Source organism: Balaenoptera physalus (assembly GCF_965194825.1).
Source record: "Balaenoptera physalus genome assembly, chromosome: 2".
Lineage (NCBI taxonomy): Eukaryota > Metazoa > Chordata > Mammalia > Artiodactyla > Balaenopteridae > Balaenoptera > Balaenoptera physalus.
Window position 1 is genome coordinate 74,309,307 of NC_138883.1, and position 13,688 is coordinate 74,322,994.

General features: G+C 50.9%; 1 protein-coding gene and 1 long non-coding RNA gene across 4 annotated transcripts in view; one reads left to right on the top strand and one right to left on the bottom strand.

Annotated features, from left to right (window-relative positions):
• Window positions 1-13,688, bottom strand: part of LOC309655475 — a 33,818-nt gene that overhangs the window by 14,930 nt on the left and 5,200 nt on the right. The window contains exon 2 of the long non-coding RNA XR_014260849.1: window positions 7,835-8,034. This is a non-coding gene — a long non-coding RNA (uncharacterized lncRNA). The remainder of the gene's footprint in view (window positions 1-7,834; window positions 8,035-13,688) is intronic.
• SLC22A17 (solute carrier family 22 member 17) lies at window positions 2,344-8,756 on the top strand. 3 transcript variants are annotated; one of them, XM_082450627.1, is made up of 10 exons: window positions 2,344-2,631; window positions 2,835-3,344; window positions 3,437-3,540; window positions 5,652-5,806; window positions 6,428-6,593; window positions 6,790-6,935; window positions 7,099-7,204; window positions 7,364-7,635; window positions 7,868-7,979; window positions 8,122-8,756. In XM_082450627.1, exons 2-10 carry the CDS (start codon window positions 2,937-2,939, stop codon window positions 8,408-8,410), a joined length of 1,758 nt encoding a protein of 585 aa, XP_082306753.1. In that variant the 5' UTR covers window positions 2,344-2,631; window positions 2,835-2,936; the 3' UTR covers window positions 8,411-8,756. The 3 variants fall into 3 exon arrangements, with proteins under 3 accessions (XP_082306753.1, XP_082306754.1, XP_082306752.1); XM_082450628.1 differs by having other exon boundaries at window positions 2,348-2,631; window positions 7,364-7,581; XM_082450626.1 differs by having other exon boundaries at window positions 2,509-2,631; window positions 2,838-3,344.

Genomic DNA, 13,688 nt, shown 5'->3' on the forward strand with positions numbered 1-13,688 from the left:
AGGGATTATAATTCCAGGACAGACACAAGGACACAAACATACCCCCAAGGAATGTTGGCTGTGACAGCACCAAAAGTAAATCCTGAAGAGATGCTAAAATGAGTTGGGGGAGGGGAAGTGGTGTGAGGCTGCTTATTGCATTAGAATAGTTTCCCATATTTGGAAAATTTCTGAACAGAGGAGACAAATTAGAAGTGTCGTTCAGTGGAGACAAGAGGGAATGGACTTCCTGGCTGAGACTGATAGGACATGCCTTTTCAGCCCTTACCTGGAATTAGAGAATAAAGTACCTATTAGATATCAAATGTCTTAGAGAAGTGTATCTCAAACTTTAATGTACATACACCTAGGGATCTGGTTAAAATGCAGATTATGACTCAAAGGGCTGCGATTCTGCATTTCTAACAAGCTCCCAGGTTATACAGCTGCTGGTGGTCTGTAACTCACACTCTGAGTAGCAGTTCAAGGAGTTAGGGAAAGCTTCTCTGAGGCAAATATGCTTGAGCTGACAGCTGAAGGATGAGGAGAACTTGACTAAGGGGGAGGAGAAGCCTTCTAGGTGTAAAGACCAGCTTAATGCAAGGGACCCGTGGCACTGGAAAACCTGAAAGAATGTCAGTGTGACTGGAGCGCAGAGAGTTTGGGGAGAGATGTGAGGTGGAGCTGCAGAGAGCATAGGATCACGTTTGAGGTGTCTAGAAAATTAGTATTTACCTTGACAGTGAGAAGACATTGAAGGCTGTTAAGTAGGAAAGGGACATGAACAGATACGCCTTTTTTTTTTTTTTTTTTTTTGGCTACGTGAGCGGTGGGTGGGGGGCTCTTCGTTGTGGTGTGCAGGCTTCTCCTTGCAGTGGCTTCTCTTGTTGCAGAGCACAGGCTCTAGGTGCACGGGCTTCAGTAGTTTTGGCACGCGGGCTCAGTAGTTGTGGCTCACGGGCTCTAGAGCACAGGCTCAGTATTTGTGGCGCACGGGCTTAGTTGCTCCAGCATGTGGGATCTTCCTGGACCAGGGATCGAACCCATGTTCCCTGCATTGGGAGGCAGATTCTTAACCACTGCACCACCAGGGAAGTCCCAGATCTGCATTTTGAAAAGATCACTCTGTCTGCACTGTGAACAACAGATGGGGAAAAGGGATGGAAACAAAGCAGATGCAGAACACTGGTTAAGAATTGAGGCTAAAGCAGTCTGTACAACAGGTAGCTTGACTAGTGGTGGTAGAGTTGGAGAGAAGCAGAATATCTGATAACTATATAGGAAGTAAAATAGACAGGATTTTGTAAAGGATCTGACGTGGGGGTAAGGAAGAGGGTGCTCCAAGGGCTGTCAGCTGAGCATCTGGCCACAGCTGGATGATGAGGGTGCCATTCAGTGAGGAAAGAAGCACTAGAAGACAACCAGGGTGGTGGGGGGTTGGGGGGAAACATGAGTTTGGTCTTGGATGTATTGAGTTTGAGATCCCTGTGAGTCATCCAAGGTAAGAGGTCAAATTAGAGGTGGCCTCATGGGTCTGGGGCTCAGAAGAGAGGTGGGAACTGGAAATGTAGATCTGGGGATCAGGTTTGTATTGGCTCGTATTGTTTATACTGGGGGTGACTGAAGCCGGGCACAGGTGAGGTCCCGAGGTGGAAAGAACAGTGTGAGAGGAGAGGAGGACCTAGGACCAAGCCTCTGAAGATCGCAGACACTGCTGATGGCAAGGAGGAGGAGGATAAGCCTGTGGTAGAGAAAAGAGGCGCAAGAGAAAGAAAACCAGGAGAGTGTGGGACTTAGCAGCCAAGGAAAAACGTGTTTAGAGGAAGGGGTGGCCAACAGTGCCAAATGCTGTTGAGAAATGATGGGGACTCAGCCAGGGAGGGGGTGGTGAAACCAGACAAGTGGTCCTGTAGAGGACTAAGGCCAAGGCTGAGTACAGTGCCCAGCCCAGTCCGCCATATGCATGCCCTGTATCATCATTTCCCGTATACCCATCTGTCTCCTCAGTAAGCTACTCCAAGGTCGGTCTTTTCCATCCTGTTATCCCCAAAGCCCAGCACAAGGCCAGAACATAACAGACACTTAATAAATTTTACTGATGAATGAGTGGATGGATGGATGGGTGGGTAGGTGGATGGATGGGTAGATGAGAAGGAAGAATTGGAAGCAAAGGAGGAATTGCTGGCATCTGCCTGGGATCTACTATCCTTCAGGGTCTTTTTTTTTTTTTTCCCCCCTTTATACCGCAATGGCCCGCAGACCCAGGGAACAGAGACAGAGCCCCATCCTCTCCCTCTGCTGGGCCGTGGCCCCCCTTGCTCTCTCTGACGAAGAGTCTGGACCGAAGGTTCTGCTGACGTGGGAAGGGGAGGAGAGTCTGGAGGAAGGGGAGGGGAAAGCGGCGCAGAGATCGCAGAGACGAAGGAGGCACCCGCGGCTGCTGAGCTGCAGAGCAGGGTCTCTCCGGCTTCTGTGTCCGGGCACCGGGCGCGCCACTGGGCCAGAGGGCAGTGCATCCTTTCGGTGCGGGCCGGCAGGGCCCCTGCGGTCGGCAAGCTGGCTCCCCGGGTGGCCACCGGGACCCCCGAGCCCAATGGCGGGGGCGGCAGCAAAATCGACAGCACTGTAGAGATCACCCCCAGCCCCAACGGAGTAAGTGCCCGCGCCCTGGGGGCTACGCCATCATCTCCCCGCACCCCCGCCAAGCGCCCGGCATTTTCCTCCCGCGCCTCCGCCGCCGCCGCCCGCCTTCCTCCAGCTTGCTCCCGGCCTCTTCCCTTACTCTGCGGTTTTCTCCGCTTCACCCCTCTGCCACCACCCCACACACCTCTTACCTCACCCCCCCACACACACAGCAGGTCGGGACCCTCGGAGATGCGGTGCCCTCGGAGCAGCTGCAGGGTGAGCGCGAGCGCGAACGCGAGCGGGAGGGGGAGGGCGACGCGGGTGGCGACGGGATGGGCAGCAGCCTGTCGCTGGCCGTGCCCCCCGGCCCCCTCAGCTTCGAAGCGCTGCTCGCCCAGGTGGGGGCGCTGGGCGGCGGCCAGCAGCTGCAGCTCGGCCTCTGCTGCCTGCCCGTGCTCTTTGTGGCGCTGGGCATGGCCTCGGACCCCATCTTCACGCTGGCGCCCCCGCTGCATTGCCACTACGGGGCCTTCGCCCCCAACGCCTCTGGCTGGGAGCAGCCCCCCAACGCCAGCGGCGTCAGCGTCGCCAGCGCCGCCGTAGCAGCCAGCGCCGCCAGCCGCATCGCCACCAGTACGGACCCCTCGTGCAGCGGCTTCGCCCCGCCGGACTTCAACCACTGCCTCAAGGACTGGGACTATAACGGCCTCCCCGTGCTCACCACCAACGCCATCGGCCAGGTGAGGCAGCCTTGTGGGCCGCGGGTTCGGGGGCGGGCCGAGAGCGACCAGCGAGGGGCCTCACACCCGCTCCGTCCCTCTCACGTCTCTAGTGGGATCTGGTGTGTGACCTGGGCTGGCAGGTGATCCTGGAGCAGATCCTCTTCATCTTGGGCTTTGCCTCTGGCTACCTGTTCCTGGGCTACCCGGCAGACAGGTGAGGGCTGGGCGAGTAGAGAGGCTGGCCCAGGCGGCTTGCCTTGGCAAGAGGCTGAAGGGGACTCGGTGGACTCTGCAGTGTTCTCTGGATTTCTTCTGTTCAATGATATGCAGCCCCACCCCTGTCTCAGCTTCACTCCCCATCAAGAAATACTCCTTCCATACCTCTTCCACACAGGGAATAACTCTTCCTTCCTTGCCAATCCCTAGATCCATGGATCAATGGCCTCATCTCCAAAGACAATAGCCCCATCCCTACTAACCAAAACCCCTATATGCACAGATCCAAAGTCCTAACTTCTCCTCTATCATCCCTATCACCACCAAGCACCTCCCTCACCATCATCACGGATTGATAGACTCATGCTTGCTAAAAGCCCTATCCACCTGGACTGTTAACTCCATCTCAATGGCCTCATTCCTAAAGCTCATTATGTTAATTTCTAAATATCAACAGCTCCATTCACACTGACCAATAGCTCAACTCTATAAACAAATGACTACCCTCATGGGGGTCAGTAGTTCAACCCCCATGGATCAGTGACCACAATAGCACCCCTCCCCCAAGACTAACAGCCCCATCCTCAGGGATCTTCAGTGCTCTCAGATCCTCTCAGATCAAAAGCCCCATTTCCAGGAATCAGTGGCCTCATCTCAAAGATCAACAGCCCATCCCACCAACCAACAGTTCTTCCCAGGGGTCAAAACTCCCATCTCCTCTGATCCTCAACACCATCACCACTGACCAGGTACTCCATCTCCACTGACCATCCCTGTGGATTATTAGACTCATCTCCACTGGTCTACAGTCTCATCCAAATGGATTTATAGTTCAACTCCCATGGATCAAAGGCAACCCAATATTGAATAATCCAGTTCCCTAAAATCAATGCCTATCCTCACTGCCCAATAGTCACACACCCCTGTGGGAAAATGATCCTAAACCCACAGGTCAATAGCCCATCCTTATGCATCAGTGGCCTCACACCCACAGACCAGTAGCATCATTCCTGTGGAATAATAACCTCATCCTCAAAGACCAATAATTCAGTCTCCTAAATTCAGTAACCTTAGCCAATAAACTCAGCCCCATGGAAAAATGGCTCCACCCTATTGGGTCAGTAGCTTCACTCTCAGGCTATCGGTGCCCCCTTCCCAATGACCAGTGACCCCAGTCTACATCCCCATAGATCAGTGGTCTTATCCCCCAAAATCAATAGCCTAGCCTTCAGTAGCCCTGTCCTCACTGACTTATAGTCAGTGACCATCATCATTGACCAATTGTCTCATCCCCTCTGGTCTGTGACCCCATCCTTACTGATTATTCCTATGGATTAATAGATTCATCCCTACTGGCCAACTGTCCCATCTACATGGACTGAGATCCCTATCCCATGAATCAATAGCTCCATCCCCAAAGATCAACGGTCCAATCTTCAAAGATTAGTGATCATCCCTGCTGATCAATGGTCCTATCCCATAGATTAAGAGCTCCATTCCCATGGATCAATGGCTCCATCTTCTGGTCAGTGGCCCCAGCCCCACTGACCACCCCTATGGATTAGTAGACCCATGCCCCAACCCCATGGAAAAATGGCTTCATCCCCCAAAATTAATTACTCTGTCCCCTAAGATCAAGAGCTCCATTTTCACTGACCAATATTATCCCCATGGACAAATGGCCAATGGCCTACCTCCATAGATCAATAGCTCCAACCCCATATATCAATGACCCCATCTTCTCTGACCAGTCTGAGCAAGACAAGCTCCATCCCCACTGACCAATAGCTCTATGCCCAAGGACCAATGGTTCCAAGTCCCCTAAGCAATATCCCATCCACTCTGATGGTTGGTCTCACTTCCGTGAAGAAATGCCCTCATCTCTGACCAATAGCCCCATCCCAAGAGTCAATGGTCCTACCCCCACAGAACCATAGCCTCGCCCCAGTGCCCAGTGGCCAACCATGGTACCCATCCTCTCCCATCTTCTCTAGCCTCACTCCAGGGCCTCATCCTTATACCTCCAGCTTTGAAGTGGGCAGCTGGGCCCCACCCAGCAACTCCTCCCCCAGGGAGTCTGGGTGATCAGAGGCTCTCCCTACTTTCCAGGTTTGGCCGTCGTGGGATTGTGTTGCTGACCTTGGGACTGGTGGGCCCCTGTGGAGTGGGAGGGGCTGCTGCAGGCTCTTCCACAGGTGTCATGGCCCTCCGATTCCTCCTGGGCTTTCTGCTTGCCGGCGTTGACCTTGGTGTCTACCTGATGCGTGAGTGGCACCCCCCCCCAGAGCTCCTTCCCTAGGGACTCATGCCTGCCTGTCTGTATCCCCAGGCCATTCCCACTGCTCCCTAGGATCCCCTAAGTCCCTTCTTCAGCCCCAGATTTCAGCTGTCCGGAATCTCAGCTGTCTTTCTGCCCAGGCCTTTGAAGGATCCAGGGGTCTTCCTTCTCTCCACACCCCTCTCCTCCCATGATCTTTAAGACTTTCCTTGCTCTGGACTTATTGCTGTCAGGGAATGAGCCTTATTTTTAAAATGAAATCCTGAGTAGCTGTATGACCTTGAACAAGGGTTAATGTGAAATAAGAGGTCTGGTGTGAAATAAGAGGTCAAATAAGAGGTCTGGTGTGAAAGGGCCCATAATTTGGGAATGCTGAAAACCCAGCAGGGACTCTGACCCTGGAGCCCTCCCAGGTTTGAGTGGGAGAGGAGAGAGAACTGAACATCTCTCCACTCTTTGCCTTAGAGGTTAGCCTGTGGGAGGCGATGGCTGCAGCCTCCACTCAGGGGCTGACCTTGCTCTCTGTCCTCCTCCCTCCCTCTCCCCTCTTCTCTCCCACGCCTCCTTCCTCCCTGGCCTCTCCTCCCTGTCCCTGCTGTATCTCCAGGCCTGGAGCTGTGCGACCCAACCCAGAGGCTTCGGGTGGCCCTGGCAGGGGAGTTGGTGGGGGTAGGGGGGCACTTCCTGTTCCTGGGCCTGGCCCTTGTCTCTAAGGACTGGCGATTTCTGCAGCGAATGATCACCGCTCCCTGCATCCTCTTCCTGTTTTATGGGTCAGTATCACCCTCCACCTGTTGTCTGGCCATTCCCATCTCTACCTCCAGCCTGGCTCTAGCCTGGAGACCCCTCCTCTTCTCCATTGCCCCTTGTCCAGGCCTGCTCCAGCCCCAGCCCCTCAGAGGTGGGAGTTTTCCATCCCTGGGTCAGGATTCAGGAGGCCTCACAGTGTACCCCCCAACCCACCCCCAGATGGCCTGGTCTGTTTCTGGAGTCCGCACGGTGGCTGATAGTGAAGCGACAGATTGAGGAGGCCCAGTCTGTGCTGAGGATACTGGCTGAGCGGAACCGGCCCCATGGGCAGATGCTGGGAGAGGAGGCCCAGGAGGCCCTGCAGGGTAAGAGACAGGGGTCCCTACAGGTGATACCTCAATGTGCACACATGATGGTGCCCTCTGTTGTAGCTGTACCACCTTCTCCCAGGGTCCCTACCACCCATGTGGGAGGACCCTGGGTTCTCAGCTGTTCCTTCTAACAGACAGCTCCTCTCTCTCTCCCAAGACCTGGAGAACACCTGCCCTCTCCCTGCGACATCCTCCTTTTCCTTCGCTTCCCTCCTCAACTACCGCAACATCTGGAAAAATCTACTTATCCTGGGATTCACCAAGTGAGCCTGGTGTCTGAGCCAAGGGCCAGGCCAGTAGCTGGGATGGGGGCTGGCCGGGTGGGGAAAGCCCGAGGACCCCTACAGAGGCCAGCCCGGGCTGTGAAAGGCTGCAGACGGAGATTCAGACACCGTTCTTCGCCTCCCCACCCTGTCTCACAGCTTTATTGCCCACGCCATTCGCCACTGCTACCAGCCTGTGGGAGGAGGAGGGAGCCCATCGGACTTCTACCTGTGCTCCTTGCTGGCCAGCGGCACAGCTGCCCTGGCCTGCGTCTTCCTGGGGGTCACCGTGGACCGATTTGGCCGCCGGGGCATCCTGCTTCTCTCGATGACCCTCACTGGCATTGCGTCCCTGGTCCTGCTGGGCCTGTGGGATTGTGAGCATCCTCCCTTCCCCACGGTGTGGGCTCAGCAAAGGAACCCCAGCAGAGGTGCCTCAGACGGGCTCAGCCACTGCTTCTGGCACAGGCCTCCCAAAACCAGACCAGGCCCTGCCCAGATCTTCCGCAATTCTCCCGCTGGCCGCACAATCCTGTCTGTTCTCCCAACCAATGAGTGAATGCCCAGACCCACCCGGCTAGGGATCAGAGGGGATGATGGCAGGGACTAGGCCAAGCGTGATCTCCCCACCTCCGTTCACATGCTCCTCTCTTGGTCCTCCAGATCTGAACGAGGCCGCCATCACCACCTTCTCCGTCCTTGGCCTCTTCTCCTCCCAAACTGCTGGCATCCTCAGCACCCTCCTTGCTGCTGAAGTCATCCCTACCACTGTCCGGTGAGAGCAGGGGTGCTGCCAGGGGAGTCTCCAGGTCTCCAGCTGAGGACAGGGCCTGAGGGATGAAAAAGGGGAGGCTGCTGGAGAAGAGCTGGGGTGAGGCCCACAGCTACAGGCTCAGTGCCTTGTCCGTCTCTCCCAGGGGCCGAGGCCTGGGCCTGATCATGGCACTGGGGGCACTTGGCGGGCTGAGTGGCCCAGCCCAGCGCCTCCACATGGGCCATGGAGCTTTCCTGCAGCACGTGGTGCTGGCGGCCTGTGCTCTCCTCTGCATCCTCAGCATCATGCTTCTGCCGGAGACCAAACGCAAGCTTCTGCCCGAGGTGCTCCGGGATGGGGAGCTGTGCCGCCGGCCTTCCCTGCTGCGGCAGCCACCCCCTAACCGCTGTGACCACGTTCCACTGCTTGCCACCCCCAACCCTGCCCTCTGAGCGACCTTCGAGCACCCTGGCAGGAGGCTGGCCCATACAGAAAGGTGGCACAAGGCCCTGGCAAGGAGAGCGGGAGGACTGAATGAGGAAGGCAGGGCTGCCCTGAAGCCTCAGAGGCACCTCACGCCAGTCATGGAGAGCTCAAGAGGGCTGCCCTCAACCCCATCTCCTTGCTGCTTTGTGTTCACTTCCTTGGCAAGAGACAGGGGACAGGGAGGGAGCTCCGCACTGTAACCACCAGGTCTGGGCTCCATCCTATGCCCAAAGACATCCTCCCAGACCTCATTCTTTCTTGCTCTATCATTCTGTTTCAATAAAGACATTTTGAATAAATGAGCATACCATAGCCTGGACTTCCCTCCCTTCTGTTGTCCTTCTGACTGTCTCTTGGGTGAAGGTTTCTCTCAGTGGAACCCAAACCAGTAAAATTCTCCTTCCCCCTCCCAGCATCTGTACCCTCTTCTCACTCCCCCACCATGTTAACTTGCAGACAACTACCACCACCCCTTACTCACTGCTTGCTGTGCTGCTAGGACTGGGCTAGGCACTTTACAAACTTCATTTAATCATTTAATCCTTACAACATTGCAAGGTAGGTGTTTGGACCAATTAAAGTTTCTTGTTTTTGCAAGCAATAATAACTGACTGACTCTAATGAACTTAAACATAAAGGCAATTTATTAAAGGGATCTGGTGGGGCAGGTTGTGGTGCGGAGCTCACAGAGTAGAAGGAAAAGCAGAACTAGTCATAAAAGGCCAGGAGCCAGAAAAGGCAAGAGAGCAAGTGACTGGCTAGCTTGTGTATCACACCACCCCACCCCTATTATTGACAACTGGGGAGGGGAAAGCAGTACCTGAGTGCTGCTGGCAGAAGTAGGACTGGAGTTGTGCAGGTAAACACAATGGATGCCCATGACAGTATTCGTCTCCTTTTACAGATGACGAAACTGACACTCAAGAGACTCAGTAACTTGCCCAAGGTTACAAAGTTAACGAGTGACAGCTGGGATATAACTGGATCCTGGAGCTGGAGCTCTCTAGGGATGCACACCGTGGCCAGCTTCCCAACTCCTTCCAATCTTTGCGTGCTACCCTTGGAAGCGAGGAGTGAGTCTCTAGGCCTCCCTGGGAGGGGGCTGTAGGAGACTAGGCCTTCTACCTCAGTGCCAGGGCCTGCCTTTGACTAGCCCTGGCCTGGCTTTGGGCAAGTCTCTTAACCTCCAGCTTCCTTCAAGGGTTGCTGTGAGGATTAAACAAGATAATACATTGTAAGTGCCTCTTAAATTATCCCAGTAGGTGGTAAGCCCCTTGAGGACAGGAACTTCGTCTTACTCAACTTTGAAACACCAACACGTGACCCACGACAGGTGTTCAAAAAGTTGTATTTGTTAATTCTTTAAACAAATGTTTCCTGTGCTGGATTTACAGACCAGTTCCATCCTGGATATTTAGGGCGTGGGCCATCCTTCAAGGAGCTTAAAATCCATCTAACACTGGGAATATTAATGAGGAGGGAGAGAGACCAGTGGTTTGGAGCATCGAAAGGCTGACTCCTGAAGGAGGTGAGACTCAGAGAGGCAGAAAGACCTTAGGCAAGGGCCCAGGAGACAGGTACATAGCTCTCAACTCAAAGGACATAGGGAGAGCAAAGGCCTGGAGGAAGGAAAGGGCGAGGAGGTCCTGGAGAGAGGAATTCTTAGGAAAAGCACGTCTTGAGGCCAGCCTCTTCCAGAGAAGGGGGGCCCTGTTACCCACAGATCCCTGCAACACCAGTGTTCCTATCTCCTTCCCCTCTGCCAGTCCATGCCCCAGGCCCAAAGCTCTAGGAACTAAGCCATGCTTCTGGGCTCTCAATAATAATCACTGGAGAACTCATAAGAACCCTTCTCATTTAATCTTCACAGCCCCCCGTAATAGGTATTAGTAGTTTAATCCTATCTAACTACTGAGGAAACGGAAATGAGAGAAATGGAAGGAACTGCCATGAAGAGGCAGAGCGAGGACTTAAACCCAGGCCTCCTGGCTGCTCTTTTTACTCCACCATAGTTCCCTCACAGTTAGACATTCTGCATCACACATTCTGTAGAACAGTGTCTGTGTGGTCCAAACTGACTCCAATGTTGACTTTTTAGCTTTGGGTTGCCAATGATAACACTCATTGAGAGATCATATTCATTGCTGTCTCCAGAGTTCCTGTAAGAACCAACAGGATGGTAGATAAGTACTTTTTGGAAGAGCCCAGGTAAAGCCAAGGAGTTACTTATATGCTAATAACACTGTCCAAAGCACACTGTGTGGAATGGTGTCAAAGAGGCATTTCAAAGAACCCATTCTCTGCATACCGCTGGAAAAACGTCCAGGGCAAGAAAATAAAAACACTCAGGAAGCTAGAGCAACTCCTGTAGGAGGGTAGGTGAAAGACAGCAAGTCTCTCTAACTTCAACCAGAGGTAAAGGCAAAGAGAATGATAGCATACAAGAAGCATCAAGGAAGCACAAAGATACAGTCCCTCATCCCCAAGCAATTCCTGGTCTAGGTGGACAGGACCAATGTGTGTAGCTACAACTGGCATCTTGTCAGTTGCTCTAAAATTCACCAACCACATGATCTCACTGGATCGTCATCAATAACCCCATGAAAAATGGTTATTATTTTTTAGGCTTTTACAGATGGGGAGACTGAGGTTTGGCGAGGTAACTTTTGAGGTGACTGGTAATTAGAGTAGCCAGATCTTGAGAACTGAGAGCCTGCAATCTTCTTACTGCATACCAGATAGAAAATAATTCTAAACACCATGAAAGAAAGTATTACTTATCCTGAAATATTAAGTTTAGAAGGTACCCCAGGAACTTGGAGATCATTTACGGGCAAACAAGGAAATGACTACTTTCCTTGGAGAGGTTGTACTGACGAAGCATGAACAGTTCTTAGAAATGTTTTAGTTGGATTCACAACTAAAAGCCATAATGGATTATTGAGGAGAAAATTAAAAGGATATACGGGGTACATTTCTAACCTAAAAAAGTTACATGAAGTGATACTCATTCAGTCAACCTAGCCTGGCTACTGTGCAACCGATTTTTACTGATTATCCACTACTGTCTTGTGCTGCCTCAGGTCTTGGGGGGGCATGGTCCTTGCCTGCAAGAGCTCAGAACACTGGGAGATAAATAATTACAATCCTATACAGAAAATGCAGAGAAATATAAAAAGTGCTGTAGCAGCTCTAAGGAGGACAGAATATACTCTCTATTGGAGGCAGTCAAGGAAAGATTCTCAGATATCTGGATTGGACCTTACAGGGTAAGTCTTGAGTTTGCCAGGGACAGAAAGGAAGAAGAAACAGTGCAAAGCCTAGAGACACGACAGAACATGGTATATATGGAGAAGAGCAGTGTTTACCTTAAGCATCCACGGAATAAAAAGCAGCTATGAAAACCCACAGCTAACATCATATTTATCAGTGAAAGTCTGAAAACTTTTCCCCCAAGATCAGGAACAAGACAAAGATGTCTGCACTCATCACTTCTATTTTACATTGTACTGGAGGTTCTAGCCAGGGAAATGAGGCAAGAAAATGAAATACAGGCATACCTCAGAGATACTGCAGGCTCAGTTCCAGACCACTGCAACAAAGCAAGTTACACAAATTTTTTGGTTTCCCAGTGCATATAAAAGTTATGTTTACACCGTACTGTAGTCTATTAAGTGTGCAATAGCATTATATCTATAAAAGACAATGTACATACTTTAATTTAAAAATACTTTATTGCTACAAAATGCTAACCATCATCTTAGCCTTCAGTGAGTCGTAATCTTTTTGTTGGTTTAGGGTTTGAAATATTGTGAGAATTACCGCAATGTGACACAGAGACATGAAGTGAGCAAATGCTGTTGGAAACTGGCACCAACAGTCTTATTCAATGCAGGGTTGCCACCAACCTTCAATTTGTAAAAAATGTTATCTCTACCAAGTGCAATAAAGCAAAACCCAATACAATGAGATATGCCTGTAAAAAGCACCAAGAATGGAAAAGACAATGTAAAACTATATTTGCAGGTGACATGACCTTGTATACAGAGAATCCTAAAGAATCCACCAAAAAGCTATAAGAACTAAATAAACAAGTTCAGCAAGGTTACTTAACTTGTGATTGAATGTGGAGGATACAAGATCAATATACAAAATCAATTGTTTTTTTGTTTTTTGGCTGCACCACGCAGCTTGCGGGATCTTAGTTCCCTGAGCAGGGATTCAACCGAGGCCCCCGGCAGTGAAACACCAAATCCTAACCACTGGACCACCAGGGAATTCCCAAAATCAGCTGTATTTTTATACAACTGCAATGAACAATCTGAAAATGAAATTAAGAATTCCATTTAAAATAGCAAAACCTCAAATACTTAGGAATAAATTTTAAAAAAGTGCAAGACCTGTACACTGAAATCTACAAAACATTGTTTAAAGAAATTAAAGACCTAAATAAATGGAAAGACATACTGTGTTCATAGATTGGAAGATTTAATATTGTTAAGATGCAATCTTCTATAAACTGATCTACAGAATCAGTGTAATCCCTGTTAAAATCTTTGCCATCTTTTTTGCAGAAATTGACAAGCTGATTCTAAAATTCATATGGAAATGTCAAAGACCCAGAATAGCTAAGCAATCTTGGGAAAAAAGCAAAATTGCAAGACTCACACTTTCCACTTTCAAAACTTATTACAAAACTACAGTAATGAAAACTGTGCTACTGGCATAAGGATGGACACATAGATCGATGGAACAGAATTGAGAGTCCAGAAATAAACCTGTGGACTTAGAGTCAATTGATTTTCAACAAGGGTGTTAAGACCATTTGATAGGGAAAGAATAGGCTTTTTAACAAATGGGGTTGGGACAAATGCATTATTTGCATGCAAAAGAATGAAGTTGGACCTCTACCTCATACCATACACAAAATTAATTCAAAATGGATCAAAGACTTAAATATAAGAGCTAAAACTATAAAACTCTTAGGAAAAAACATAGGCATAAACCTTCGTGACTTTTGTGCTTCAAAGGACACTATCAAGAAAGTGAAAACCGGGACTTCCCTGGTGGTGCAGTGGTTAAGAATCCTCCTGCCAATACAGGGGACACGGGTTCGAGCCCTGGTCTGGGAAGATCCCACAGGCCACAGAGCAACTAAGCCTGTGCACCACAACTACTGAGCCTGCGCTCTAGAGCCCGCATGCCACAACTACTGAAGTCTGTGTGCCTAGAGCCCATGCTCCG